Source organism: Sceloporus undulatus, chromosome 1 (genome assembly GCF_019175285.1).
Source record: "Sceloporus undulatus isolate JIND9_A2432 ecotype Alabama chromosome 1, SceUnd_v1.1, whole genome shotgun sequence".
In the NCBI taxonomy this organism is placed as follows: Eukaryota; Metazoa; Chordata; class Lepidosauria; order Squamata; family Phrynosomatidae; genus Sceloporus; species Sceloporus undulatus.
Window position 1 is genome coordinate 207,340,343 of NC_056522.1, and position 15,873 is coordinate 207,356,215.

Here is a 15,873-nt window from a genome sequence, read left to right on the forward strand (position 1 = left end):
GCAGACCTTTGTTACAGCACTTTGGAAAGTCACACTGTCTCACCTTCATAAATAATAAAAATAATGAAATGAAATAAAAAGCAATAATAAAAATAATGAAATAAAAGACAAAAATAAGTGTTATATATTTTTAAAAAATAATGGAAAAAATCCAAGGCAGACCTGAAATGACTCACCTTTCCTCCTCCTCCCCCTCTTTCTCATTGAGAGGGCATTTTGCAGAAAGAACACCCAGGGCAAGTAATAATAATAATAATAATAATAATGATGGTACAAGCAAAGAAATGGAACTAAAATGGAACTGAAAATAAACTGCAGCAAGCATGCACAGTTTCAACTCAGAAAAGCCACAAGGTGCTCAGAGGGGATTTTGCAGAAAGAACATCCAGGGCAAGTAGTAGTAGTAATAATAACACTAATAAAGGTGCAAGCAAGGAAATTACTAAAATGCAATTGAAAATAAACTGCAGCAAACATGAACACAGTTTCAACCCAGAAAAGCCACAAGGTGCTCAGAGGGGATTTTGCAGAAAGAAAGAACACCCAGGGCAAGTAGTAGTAGTAATAATAACACTAATAAAAGTGCAAGCAAGGAAATTACTAAAATGCAATTGAAAATAAACTGCAGCAAGCATGCACAGTTTCAACTCAGAAAAGCCACAAGGTGCTCAGAGGGGATTTTGCAGAAAGAACACCCAGCTAACCCCCTCCCCCAATGAACCAACCTCTGGCTTTGCTGTGGCTGCAGCTGCTGCTCTGGCTCCCTGGCTCCCTTGCTCTGTACTCCTTCCTCCTACTCCTTTCCCTGCTCTTAGGGAGGAGGAGGGCGAGGTGGAGCCTGCTGCAGGCCTGCTGCAGCCCCTGGAGCCCTGTTGGAGTGCTACAGGGGCTGCACCAGGCCTCCTACACGGGCGCCGCCATTTTGTTTTTCAAAATGGCGGCCGAAATCTCACGTGACCTTTGCCATCCTGAGGTCACGCGAGAGACGCGAGACTTCGGCCGCCATTTTGAAAAACAAAATGGTGGCCGGAGCAGCGAGAAAACGGGAAAAATCGGCGGCAATCGGCGGCAGGACTGCGCAGGGGCCGGCAAGAAGGCCTTGGCGGGCCGGATCCGGCCCGCGGGCCGCAAGTTACCGACCCCTGTTCTAGGGTTTGGGAGTGCACAGCAACCGCACATTCCAGAACCCTAGTATGTATGGATGACACCATCATGGCAGCCTCTGGTCCACACAGGGGCCACCATGATGAAGATGACAATGACGCACAGCATACGGACGTTACTGACAAGAAGTGGCATCATGGTGGTGCCCCTTCCTGTTTGCGATGCTGTAAAAAGAGAAGCTGCTCTAGACAGCTTCTTTTTGGTAGTGCGTCTGTGCTGCAGCGTGCGGACGCTGCAGCACAGACGTGGGGCAAAAACGGGCATCACAGACCCGCCCATCTGTACTGCCCCTTAAATAATCTACTTTATTAATGAGTGGATATGCTGTCAGCAATGACAGTACTGACTTCATTTGGAGGATGAGAAAGCGGGAGGCCTCAGTTCACAACAAGTAGTGTTGTTACTCCAAAAAGAATTACCAAACACATATGCATGGATACTAGATCATGGGGCTTAGGAATTTTCTTTAGTCTTGTGCAATGCTTTTAGGTGGTAGCAGTGTCCAAGTCTTGTTTTTATTGCAAGAAGCCAGGGCATGTCCAAAAGAACTGTTGGAAGTTTGAAGCATCGAAGAAGAAGCAGGGAAAAGGTGCTAGTTCCAGAAGTGGAGCGGCAAGTTGTGGGCTAGTGGGACAATGACGCAAAGCCCTCAAGCAGCCACAGTGAGTTCAGTCTGGATGCTGGATTCTGGGGCTTCAAACCATATGTGTAATGACAATAAGTTCCTGAAAATTAAATCTGTGTTGAAGTTACTTTGTTCCTGAGTAGCTAAGAAGACTGCATCTGTTCCAGTTGGTACCAGTTCAAACCACTGGTAACAAGAGACATCAACCATCCCAAAGATCTTTTTCTCTAACAAGCTTATTGTATCTAGCACCCTTCACAGAGACTAGAGTGAAAACATTTGAAATCTTGGTCTTTGTTTTGAGTTAACTAATATAGATTTTTTAAAAAAAAAATCAAATCTTAAGAGACAGCAGTACTGACTTACTCCTTGGATTATCTAATAGTACTGTAGTTGTCACAAGTTATTATTCTCTAGTACAATTATATGTACTACTGTATTCTGACTTTGGCAGCTACAACCTAGGGGCCTTACTAACTGTGCAGGTAAATACCCAGATATTTCTCAGAATAACTTTACAAAAGTGCAAATTGTAAGGGGAAAAAAAAGCTCCAAGAAATTTTTCTTCAAGGACAAATTGAATTAGTGGTAAATATGTTTGGGATATGTTTTCAGCAACATTTAGCTGCACATAGAGCGGGTTTTTTTTTATTTCCAGTACCAACACTGTGATCCAATGTTTGCAAGAAAAATAAATACAAGAAGAACATGAAAATTCATGCTGGATTACCATTTCGGGATTTCAGATCTCTGTGGATTACTTTGACTGGAGCCTCCATATGCAAATAGTGCATTCCTAAAAGGAAATAAGGAGTAATTTTTATAAAGAGAGTAGGCTTTTGTTTTAGCAACAGCATTTTTCTTGCAACTAATACTAGCATGTTCATAAAACTAATGGAAATCAAATGGACCTGCCAAACCTGGTGCAGAGTCCACTGATGGGATGGAGCATAATTAAGCACATACATACAGATACCTATGGCTTCCATCCAATCTCCATGTTTATAAGGGCTTTCTTTTCTCTTTTCTCCTCTTCTCTCTTTGTGAAAAAGCAGCTCAAAACCTCTTGGGAATTTCCTAGAGGATTCACTTCTTGATTGACTTTCCAAATAGGAAAATTAGGATATGTTGTGTGCTGTGATCTGTTTGCACTGCTGAATCAAGTTTCATTGGTCTCACCTGCACTGCAGAAATAATGCAGTTTGACACCGGTTTGAATGCCATAGCTCAATACTATTAAATCCTGGGATTTGTAGTTTTGTGAGATATGTAGCCTTCTGTCAGAGAGCTCTGACATCACAACAAACTACAAATCTCAGGATTCCATAGGATGGCACCACGGCACTTAAAACAGTGTTATTTTTGCAGTGCAGATGCAGCTGCTGTCAATTTGAGAGTACTGTATGTATTTTCCCTGGAAAATGATTAACCATCCATTATGAAGCCAAGCCCTCCCTCCAGTCCATCTGCCTTGGTCCAGGTCTTGGAGGTAGAGAGGAACTGCTGGACCTCTTACCCTTTCCCTCCACCACTCCCTTCTCCTTATTATTATTATTATTATTAGCCTTTATTTATGAAGCGCTGTAAATTTACACAGCGCTGTACATACAATCTTTTTAATTAGACGGTTCCCTGCCCTCGGGCTTACAATCTAAAAAGACATGACACAGAAGGAGAAGGGGGTGGTGGAGGGAAAGGGTAAGAGGTCCAGCAGTTCTTCTCTACCTCCTAGGCCTGGACCAAGGCAGATGGACTGAAGGGAGGGCTTGGCTTCATAATGGATGGTTAATCATTTTCCAGGGGAAATACATACTCTCAAGTAGGATAATGCATATACAGTACATAGCAATACAGGAAATGGTTTGATAAACAGACAACAAAAGAAAACCAAATAGCAAGCGACAATTATGCAATGCCTGGGAAGGCTACTCTGAACAGGATGGTTTTCAACTCCGTTTTGAAGCTGGTTAAAGAAGTGATGGCTCTTGCTTGTGGGGGAAGAAGGTTCCAGGAGTGAGGGGCAGCAAGTGAAAAGGGGGGAATCCAGGATGGGGCAGAGGAAATCCTGGGCTGAGACAGCAGACCTAGACTACAAGAACGGAGGGCCCTGGTGGGAAGGTGAGGAGAAAGAAGGTCTGATAAGTAAGGAGGGGCCAGTCCATGGAGGGCTTTAAACGTCGACAGCAGGAGCTTGTACTGAATACGGAAAGGGAGGGGGAGCCAGTGAAGGGATGCCAACACAGGAGAGATGTGGTCAGAGCGGTGGGTGGAAGTGATAATGCGTGCAGCTGAATGCTTCTGTGTGATGTCTTTTTAGAGTGTAAGCCCGAGGGCAGGGAACCGTCTAACTAAAAAGATTGCATATACAGTGCTGTGTAAATTTACAGCGCTTCATAAATAAGGGTTAATAAAAAATAAATAAAGAATTTCTACACTAATCTCATTGAAGATGTGACAGTAGTTTTCTGTTAGATAGTTGGAGACATACGGCATTCAACTAAAAAAACAGTGTAGGCCCATTCATTCAATACCTCCTTCTGCAGTGAGGGCAACAGTATTTGTGCTCTAAAGAAATGTCGACCCAATTCAAGTTTAACCAGAAAAAGAAGCAATAAGTAAACAGGCTCACAATGTTTAGCTCTGTCAATTACACATACTGGAAGAGATAAACAAGTTCCTAGCATTAGAGAACATAAACTATCTCCAACTCTGTGCATATCTTTGTCTTTCTGCATTTCATGATGTCTGTATCAATAGCCATTAGAAACACAGCATTGCCAGGCATAACCCAAATAGAGCAATTTTTTCAAAGGGAAGGAAAATTATTTACTCAGTCACATAACTCAGTAAAAATAATGCATTTGGAACTAAGATAATTCAGTCTTCTCGACTTAACTAAAATGAAACTGGCTTGAATCCAAGAACTTCACATATTAAATGTATTACTATTTGGACTGCATGCTCCTTAACTGGAAATATGATCAGGTTTCTTGGTACACAAGATGTACAAGTTGCTCAACTGTCTAAGCACTGCTTACATCCTTTGCTGGGATCAGAACACAAGCAAAATGCATCAAATTCTGTGCTGTAAGGTAGTGTATGCTGGGAGGAAACAATGAGACCTGTATATACACACACACACACACACACACACACACACACACACACACACACACAGTCTGCCCTTGTCTTACACATGTGATCCGGTCCGCCGCCCCCCACATAAGACAATATGCTTGAGCCCCACTGAAACTAATAGGGCTTGGGCGTAGCGGCACAAGAGCACCATGGGTGTGCACACCATTTTCTCCTTGTCACACAGCTTTCAGCATAAGCTGAAAGCCATGTTAGGGCACCTGCATATGACCCGGGCGCACTCTATATTCAACCATGGAGCAAATAGTAGCTTCAGGAAAACACAGATCAGAAAAACATTACATGTACCCTGCAGGGATTTGTTTCTGTGCTCAATTTAAAGTATTTGTGATGTCCTTTAAAGGTTCTAGATGGAGTAGGTCCAGGATACCTTAGGGGTTGCCTCTTCCTGTACCAGCCAGTTGTGCGCTAAGATCTGAGAAACAGATCAAATGATTCCTCCACTATTGTAGAGAAATCATCTGGTGGGGACAAGAGAAAGAGACTTCTCAGTTTCTGTATCTAAATCGTGTAATTCTTTATCATAGAAGATTAGCCTAGTATATTCTGTGACAACAGTCTGCTGTATGGAAAAGCCTTGCCTATTTAGACAGGCATTTAGTGCACACATTCAACATGTACATATTGTACTCTGTATTATATTGTTATACTGTGATTACACTATGCATAATTATGTAATTACATTATGTAATGTTATAGTTTTTATACAAGTTTTTACATTGTTGTTCGCCTCCCTGAGTGGTGTGGAATAAAGCAAGAATACTAGAGAGGGGAAAGTTAAATTATCTTTCCTACAACTCCACTGCTCCAGAATGGGATATCCTTCTCCAACAATTGCTTTTCAAGGAAAAAATGGAAGCTGAGTGATCTGCTTCTATCTTACATTGTACATTCATTTCCTCTCCCCATATTTGCATAGGTTTCACAAATTCCCTATCTGCATATAAGAATGAAGACTTCCCATAAGAAATCACATTACTCATCTATATATTTTATAGCTTATTTTGTTATAACTTTATTTCTTTAAACAAAATATACTCTCAAGTCTCCCTCAAAGTTATCTCAAATGGAATAAACATTTTGAAGGGAGATTTGTAAATCCTGAAAATAAACACTACCGTTAAAAGAGAATTGTACAAAATGATTATTTTCTAAATATGGACAATTACAGACACATTGTGATAAATATTATCCTGAAATATTTATTGTTTTTGTTGTTGTTACTGTTATTATTAAAAAAAACATTATTCTGAAATATTATGATTCTGAAAAAAACTGAAATATTTTGCCCCATAAAAAGAGTCAAATAGAAAAACAATTTACAGAAAACATGAAAAAGAATTATGATGAGCACTGACAACAGACATTTGGTATTTCCAAATGCTGTCTAAGGCTCTTAAAACCAATTTAGTAATTCAAAATTCACTAGAATGTAATGACAAGAGCTTTTACTGAATGTAAACCACTTTGCTAGCATGAGAGAACATGAACCATTTAAACTGGGAGAGATAAACAAGTTGCAATCATTAGAGAAGGTGAACAATTCAGACTGAAGATTAAGAGCAATTCTTCTCAATTGGATGTGGGACAGAAATACATTTCTGATGGTATATGATGCATTTCTTGATACTGTATATTTTTTTAAAAAAATATTTAATCTACCCATTGCTATGATATTGAGAAATCTCACCTTTAGCTATATCAGTTGCCCAAGTCATTATATGATCCATGTCCATCTCTTCACTTCTGTTGCTATTAATGTAGTCATACAGCGATCCAGCTGAAGCATATTCTGTTAAGAAATGGAACAGATATTTTTAAATGGCTGTGTCCAAATATGGATGGATGTACAGCAACACTTGTGGGCAATCCTAGTTTTCTGAATCAGTATTATTCAAACTTCATGGCCTGTTGGAAAAAGATTTAGTTTGTTTGGATAAAAAAATCCCACAGTCTCTTAACACTGCCCATGTTGGTTGGAGATCAGAGCTCTAAAACATCTGGAAGGTCAGCAGCTGTCTTCCTGAGCATGTGATCTACACCAATTTTAAGCAAAAAATAAATAAATCACATACTTAAGTTTAAATGTACAGAATGGGTTAGCACCCAAATTTAGTCATATTTAGGGGAGGCTGACTAAAATGAAATGATACTTATGTTAGATATAACTAATTTAAGTCCCTTCAGTTTTGATAGGTCCTATCCAACAAATAGTTGGTTGGTTATTCAATTATTTTAATAAATGAGATTATAAATATAACAGCAAAAATTATATGAGAAAGGCCATCTTAGAGAGTAAGAAATTATACATATATAAATAAAATAACTGAATAATTAGGAAAGACAACAATATCTGGCACTTTGACATTTGTATAAAGCTAACTATGCCAAATTTGTACCATTTTTTCTTAAAATGAAATACTATACAAGACCTAAGAGCAATTCTTCTTGTTCATGTCTGATCTTATTTTTCTATACATGGGGCTTTTCCTCTCACAAAAGGGCACATGTTCAAGCAGTATTTGTTGCTGTTGTTGTGCACTTTCAAATAATTGCTGACTTATGGTGAACCTAAAGTGAACCTATCATGTTTTTTCTGGGGTTGAAGATGTGTAACTTGCCCAAAATCATCCAGTGGGTTTCCATGGTAGTGTGGGAACTCAAATGCTGATCCTCAAAATCCTCCTAAGCATCCCTCTTATGTAGTGGAGCTAAACCTGCACCCTGGTTTTCCAGGGAGTTGGCTATGAAGCAAATGGGACTAGAGGGAAGTTGGTGAAGACTCTAAGCAAATCTAACCAAACACTGGCTAGAGCCTATCTAAAGGCCTACTCTGTAGCAGTGCAGACAGCAAAGAAATTATTTTTTGCTGCCAGCATTGCATCTGCAGGGAGCCATCCAGCACAGCTGTTCTGAGTGATCAGAGGTCTACTGCATATATGCCTTTAAGTAGAAAATGCAGACCAGTTGGCAACCCACTACGAAGAATTTGCACGGCACTTTGCAGATAAAGTCATTCAGGACCACTCTGATCGGGATTCTATAGCTGATACAGTGCCACTGGATGTAACCTTGGCACCTATTTATCCAATGTTAATGGATACTTTTCAATTTGTGCAGCTGGATGATGTGGACAGGATGATCAGAGAGGTGAGAGCCACCATATGTGTGTTATACCCTTGTCTTTCACGGTTTATCAAACAGGCTGGAGGGGGATTGGCTGAGTGGGTGAAGGAGGTAGTCAATGCCTCCCTACAACAAGGCAGTGTTCCAACTTGCCTAAATGGATGCAGTTATGAAACCTTTGTTGAAAATGCTAACCCTGAATTCTATTATAATGGATAATTATCAGCCATTATCCATCCTACCATTTTTGGGCAAAGTACTGGAACATTTTGTGGTTTTCCAACTTCAGAGGGTTCTGGATAAAACAGATTATCTAGATCCATTTTGATCTGGTTTCAGGCCTGGCTATGCAGCAGAGATAGCCTTAGCAGTCTTGGTGGATGACCTGTGCTGAGAACATGGACGGGGAATGTGTTCCTGGTAGTTCTGCTGGACCTCTCAATGACTTTTAAGCACTTTTTAACTGCATTTTAATCTTTTAATGAGTAATGCGTTTTAATATTGTTACAGTTTAATTCTATTTTAATGTTCATTTTTGTTATGTTTTTAATTGTATTTTTGTATGCAGCTTTGAGTTCCAACTTTGTGGGGAAAAGTGGGATATATATAAAAAATATCCTCCTCCTCCTCCTCCACTCAAACCACAACCCACACTTGCTCTCTCAAGCACTATATCCCAGCTATCTTATATTTATATTTTCATTCACTATGGTAGCAAATAAAAAAAATTACCATCCCTTTTTTTTTACTCACTCACATGGAAGTGTGGTGAAAATAAACAAGTTTCTTTATATGATCTATTCAGTGTGGAACTGAGCACTAGGTGTGTTAAGATGCATTAAGTTACATAGCTCAAATGGGGGGGAAATTAAACACAACTCAACAAGTATCTATGGGAAAAACCTCTGGCTGAAGAGTGTCTGGGCATCCTAAAATATGATTTACTCATATTTACATCCTATTTATAGATGTGAACAATGGAATGGATTCATTTATATCCTAAATATAGATGTAGGGCATACATCCATACCGTCAGCAAATATGTGCTAGGAATATCTAACAAATGGTTCTCTTGCTTAGTAGTCCATGGTCCAAATGTGTGCTTGGGGCAGGGAGGGGAGCTCCTGTCAATGTGGTGGAATGAGTTGTTTCCCAACTCTTGTGCCACTTGTGTTTCTCTCAGAATCTTCAAAAATGATACCATTATTGTCACACTTCACCTGGAAAGGTGAAGTGGTTGGGGAGAGAAGGGGAGGAATACGCAAAGCCAAACAGTGAAGGAGGCTGAATTGTAAAAGAGACTCTCAATATTTAGCTAAGACAGAAACTCCACAATGCATTTCAGTATTCCTAACATGGCATGCCTTCTGAAAACAACTGCTCTAGGAAACATCCGTAATGTAAAAACCAACCACCTTTCTTAACTACTATTGTGGGATTTAGAGGGATTTAAAAATGACCACTCTGAAATCTGCCAGTAAAAATGCACCCATGGCTTATATTTGTTAGCACTAATATAGATGCTTTTAACAGTAGGTTTCTGGACCTCCTTTGCAGGTTATGTTCACTTCAGAATTTTCCATTTGCTTGGCCAGCACTCCAGATTGCTCTAGACATAATTCCATGCTATGGAATTCATGGTATTAGGCACTCATGAGGTTTTATTTAAGACCATGCCAGTGTACAGTGTCCTGCAAGTTCTACTTTGATTTGTAACCAACATATAATGTCTGCTCAATAATAATAATAATAATAATAATAATAATAATAATTTTATTTATATTTTCCACCTCTCCCTGTGGATCGTGGCAGGATTACTACAGTCAGCTATTCTGAAAAGCCAGGTCTCAAAGGTAAGAGGTCAGTAGAGTATGGATATAGTACATACACTATATAATAATAATAATAATAATAATAATATATTCCGTAGCTTTTATTTATTTTCTTAAGGCACTCCTTTTTTCTGGTTTGGTGGAATGTATGCTTAAAAATAAATGCAGGTCATTTTTCTTTTCTTTTCAAGGAGGAACCTCATGTTTATAATGTTTAAACTATACCATCCCTGAGGCTTTCAAAGAATTGCCACTCTTGGTATTAAAGAAAACATTGCTGATAACACTGTAGATGAACAGCAACAACACACAACAAAAATCCACAAATCTGCAACAACTTTCTTACTAATAATCTTCTCTCATTTCACCATTTGTTGTTGTTTCAAGTTACCTATCCTGTTTTTAGAGTTCTATAATTTCCACTGCTTTTCCAAAAGCATAAACTTTCCTTGTTTTGACACATCACATGCTTCAAATTAGATATCCTTAAACCAAGAAATTGGTCATGGAACACTAACAGATTGTAACAAATCTGCATACAGCTATAATCAATTAAAATAAATATGTTATGGGGGTTTTCTTTGTTATATTTAAATAATGGAGGGTCATTAAATATTATAAAGAAAAAACACCAACTTTCTGTGTGTTTACTAGTGTTAAATGGTTGAGAGTTGACATCTTACCACTTCACAGCTATTTCAGCATACATTTACAATGCAACATAGGGATAACTGTTGACAGAAATGAGGAACAGAATTACTGCTTGATTGATAAGAAAATTGAAATAAAGAGTTTCCCATACCTTGGATCAAATACAGTGGGCCTTGTCCATACACAGGGGATCCGTTTCTCACCCACCCACCCACCGCGTATGGGGGAAACGCATATGCTCAACCCCCATTTGTTTTAATGGGAGAACGTTCCCATGTGTGCATGCCATGGACGTGCACACCATTGTACAGTAGTCCCTCGGGTTACGAAATTAATTCGTTCCGCGGCTCCGTTCATAACCCGAGTAATTTCGCAACCCGAAAAGGCTAGCGGCTAGCGCTGGAAAGCCGCTAGCCGCGCTTTGCGGTTTGAATTTCGCGCCGAAAAAAACATTCGTAACCCGAAAAAACCTTCGTATCCCGGAACAGTTTTTTCCTATCTATTTTTTTTCGTATCCCGGAAATTTCGTAACGCGATCAATTCGTATCCCGGGGTACCACTGTACTTCCGGTGGTGTAACTTTCCGCGTATGCCATATATAGTACACCCACGTATGGCACGCTGTATTGATCAGAACAAAGACAGCAGTCAAGAAATCAGAAGAACACTAGAAATGGGAAGGGCAGCTATAAAAGAACTGGACAAGATCCTAAAGTGAAAAGCAATAACTCTGAACAATAAAGTGAAGACTGTCCAAGCCACTGTATTTTCTATCACCATGTATGGATGTGAGACCTGGACAATGAAGAAAGATTACAGACAGAAAATAAACTCATTTTAGATGTGATGCTGGAGAAGAATGCTAACGATACCATAGATGGCCAAGAAGAAAACAAATGAGTTCTAGAATAGATTGAGCCTGAGCTCTCTCTGGAAGCCAGGATGATTAAACTGAGACCAATCGTACTTTGGTCACATCGTGAGAAGACATGATTCATCAGAAAAGACAACGCTGGGGAAGGTAGAAGGCAGTAGAAAGAGAGGAAGACCACATGCCAAATGATTACTTGATTAGGGAGGCCATGGGCCTCAGACTGCATGTCTTGAGCAGAGCAACTGAGAACAGGGGGTCTTGGAGATGTCTCATACATGGGGTACCATGAGTCAAGATCAGATAACAACAGCAAAAGTAGCCTCAACATAATGGCTTTCTTTTTTTCTTACAAGTAATGGTAAGAGTCAATTCTTTTACTATCTGAGAAATGTACACCACAGTTGATGAACCTCACTGAGGGTTAAATGATTTCACAATCCCTTCCTTCGTAAGTGCTAGAAGAAGCATTGAGGCAGTCCAAGAGCAGCAGAAGAGCTCTTGGTTTGGCTCTTAGACAGAAGAAGAGCAGCTGCTTCAGACACAAAAAGGGCAGAACAGAAGCCTACACGTCCTTGAGCCCATGCTAAAGGCAGAGCTGTTGCTCTTATAGTATTTTCCAGTGGTTGCAGAGCAGATGCCAGGGTGCAGAAGTAGGAATTACAACTGCAGATTGAACTATTTGTAGACTGGACCATGCTGATGTGGTTAATAGTGTTACACAGAAAAAGGAGTATTCTTTTAAAAGGGTTATTCTTGATATGAGCATATAAAAAAAATTCTCAGCCTCAGAAATCCTCACGATAGGTTCACCTTAGTCTCTCTGTAAGTCAGAAATGGTGAGCATATGAAAAAAATGGTGAGCATATGAAAAAAACCAAAAACTTTCCAGGCACAAAGTTATATAGCTACACTAGCATTTTATTATATTTTAATTATATTTTATATATTTTATATTTTTTATTATATTTAACACTTCAGAAACATCAGATTCTCTGGAATATAAAATACACATGCCAAATGAAGACCTCTACTCACCTGTAACTATGCCATAGTTAGGAGGTTCAATAACAGCTCCATAAAACTGAATGATATTCCGGTGGCTGAGTACACTGAGTATTTCTGCCTGTTCAAAACCCAAGAAAACCATTAGATGTATGTACAAAACTGCATGAAGCTATACTAAAACAAAGCAAACAAATTCATTACAATTAACAAGAGATCAATACAGAAAGAATACATGCTAGAAATTACTTCCACACAAATGGCATCCATGATGAACCATGTTCATACAAGGAAGAAGCATAATGTTTGGATTTCATCCCATCAATAAACTCATATGCCAGTTTCTGTGATCATATGCATTTTCAGAGCTTATATAAATACAGTACTAAATTTGGACTGAGAGAATATTCATGGTGGATCAGTGCATAAACTGAACTACTTCACACAACTCATAGACTTGAACTACTTCTGTCCTGGAGGACAATCAAGAAGAGTGGAGTAAAGGGCACTACCTCTCAGAAGCTGCCTTTAACAGGAGTCCTGCATTGAATGTTCTGTGTTAGTTGTGAAGTTCTGCTGCCTTCTTTAAATGCCTGAATATGGCCTGTTATCAATCAAGCAGCTGTTTTATGATACAGAACTAGGATATCATGCTCAAGAAATTTATCTTAGAGAAAGGAACAGTCAAAACTATAACCAGCAGGTTCTGTGATGACCACTTGTAGTCTTTGAATCAATCACTCCTTTTTCTTTGTAAATATGCTGCATGTAAATATTTTGGGAGCTTAAGCAGAGAGTACACCGGGGGCATTTTTCACTTACACAGTTATAACACTATGATTCCATTTTAAGTGCCATGGTAGCATCCTATGGAATCCTGGGATGTGCAGTTTAAGGGCAAGGATCTTTAGAAATCTCAGCCAGTGAGCTCTTCTAGTGCTTCCCTAATCATCTATAAAGGCAGCCATGGCAGTTAAAGTGGTACCAAAATGCTATTATTGTATAGTGTATAAGAGCCCCAGGGTAAGATCTCTGAAGAAGCCTTGTTCATGCTTACTTAAATAATAAAAAGGGATCCCAAACTGCATGCTACAGTGTTAATACAGTGTGTAGTTTAGCCATGAGAATAGGAAGAAATTGCCCCAGAAGGCAAATAGTTTATAGTGACTTCACAGTACTGTTGTCTGCATATACCGGGATTAACCTTTCAAACCTATGCTTTATTTCCTGTTATAAAGGCATTCCTAACTCTAGAGAACTTGGGAACAGCAGGCATGTGAGAAGGGAAAGGCTGTACAGAAACTGACAGAGAGACAGGCTGACTGACACATCTCTTGGATCTCTCCATTGTTTGTCAATGGAAAGCTTTCACTTCTGCCTTAGGAAGGAAAAAGAAGATGCTTTAATAGGAACCACAGTATTCCATCTCTGAATTGTTGAGTGTCATTCTAACATCTTCCTGTTTTATAGGAATATAGTATGTGTACAAATCTTGTTTCCCTTTAACAGTGCTTCCTTTTCCTTGGATATTGCTTATGTATCAATACTTGCTTCCTTTTCACATCAACTACCAACACAACTTTCTTCTTTGGCTGCAATAATGAGCCAGGTTTTGGGTTTTTTTTTTTAAATTAACTAATGAGGCAAAATATTGGCCATAGATTTACAAGGCCTAGAGACTTTCTTCATCATCATTCTGAACGTTGGGTATTCAGTCCACCCAATCCCCTAAATAGGCATGGGGGCATCATGAATCCAGGCAGATGTAAGCCACATGGCCACTTTCTCTGGGAGAATTTTACATGGGTGCATCAACACTTCAATTACTTCAGTCCCTTACAGCTCCCATACTTAGAGAAAGTCATGACATTTAAACTGGTACAAAACTGTAGTGGCAGAGGCACCTGGAGCAATTACTTGGTTTTCTAGTAGTAGATGAAGAAAAAACCTAGACTTTCCATTAACTTAATTAATTAGATTATGTCTGTATTCCACACAAGGAAAGCATTCTATTTTGTGCATTGTGCAGTCAGGACTAATCTGCATTCCCACTCACTCACCAACTGGTAATATTTTTCTCTTTTTTTAATTACACATGGGGCAATATCCAGTGTTTGGGGAAAACAGTCTGGGGGAGGGGGTCCCCAATAGGGAACCTGGGGAGGAGGCATACCAGTTGTGCCCAGCTCTGAGGCATGAATCTGCTTTGCCCTCTGCTGACAGAGAACCACACAGAGGCACTGTGCCCACATAGCGTCTTCATCTGCCTTCCCCTTGTTGCCCCCTAGCATCAGGAGAGGTGGCTGGGTTTTGATTGAATGGCAGGTAGGCCATTCAGTCAAGTAGCTGTTTTATTGGATCTGTGCCTCATGCCTGGCCAGCTCACACAGTCCTAAACCAATAAACGTTGTAGCCTTGTTACTTCCATATCTTCATTTGACTGTGGTTATTCATCTGGACCTCCCTTTCACATTATACTGCCTTTTCATTGCTGGCATGACAAAGAACATTCCCACCACTGCTCAATGCTCTTACTGCCCAATTCATATGCACAACCTATATGCAGAAGGGCCACAGTTCAGTGGTAGCTCACATGCTTTAATCACTGGCAACTCTAAATAGGGCTGTCTGAAAGACCTCTCTATGACACTCCAAGGAGTAGCTGACAGTCAGCATGTGACAGTAGACAATGACTTCAATGGTTTAATAGTCTGATATGATGTAAAGCTTGCTTCATATGTCTCACTAAAATCATATAGGGATTATAAACTGGACCTGATCCAGGGGATTAAAACCTTTTGCCCTAATGTAGATGTTCAGAGCTATGACATGATGTGTACCAATAGCAACATCTTCTATCAACAGTACATTTGCTTATGCTGATTATAACTGTGACAATCATCTATCCACTGTTATAAAAGTTTGCTACAATATATCAAAAAACATTACTAAGGATTCTGTATGGTGTGGGATGGTGGAGGGGGGATACCATGTGTTACCGCACTAGGTGACTCCAACCCTAGTGAAGCCACTGGTTCAGTTGAGCTAAAGCCAGCTGAGCAGGCTATTGTTCCACTTACTGAGTTAGTGTTGCACTGTAAATTGGAAGGAAGGAAGGAAGGAAGGAAGGAATAATCACACTCTAAGGCAACCAGATCACAGAAATAATAAACTAGGCATTTTCTCCAGGTTTATGTCAATTTTGTTTCACCACTAACGACAAAAACTTAAATTAATATCAAGCAGATTGCCACTAATCCGCTCTTTTCTCTGTCAGCATTTAATTTACTACATTACATCCCTCCCCTCCCTTAGCGGGGGATTCGTTCCGGACCTCCACCCACGTAAGGGAAAAATCACATATGCTCATACCCATTAAAAATAACGGGGCGTGTGTACACAGCATGGCGCACACGCCATTCATTAAATTGTACCGTGGCTTC

At 39.7% G+C, this 15,873-nt stretch overlaps 1 protein-coding gene across 4 annotated transcripts in view; it reads right to left on the minus strand.

The window, feature by feature from the left end:
- MAP3K20 (mitogen-activated protein kinase kinase kinase 20) overlaps positions 1-15,873 on the minus strand; it is a 150,232-nt gene that overhangs the window by 106,503 nt on the left and 27,856 nt on the right. For 3 of the 4 annotated variants that reach the window (XM_042446714.1, XM_042446715.1, XM_042446718.1), the window contains exons 3-5: positions 12,464-12,551; positions 6,636-6,737; positions 2,520-2,585 (exon numbers count right to left, since the gene is read on the minus strand). In XM_042446714.1, the coding sequence (XP_042302648.1) occupies positions 2,520-2,585; positions 6,636-6,737; positions 12,464-12,551 (256 nt within the window). Of the gene's footprint in view, positions 1-2,519; positions 2,586-6,635; positions 6,738-12,463; positions 12,552-15,873 lie in introns of those variants that run through there. The other variant, XM_042446716.1, reaches the window with a different exon arrangement.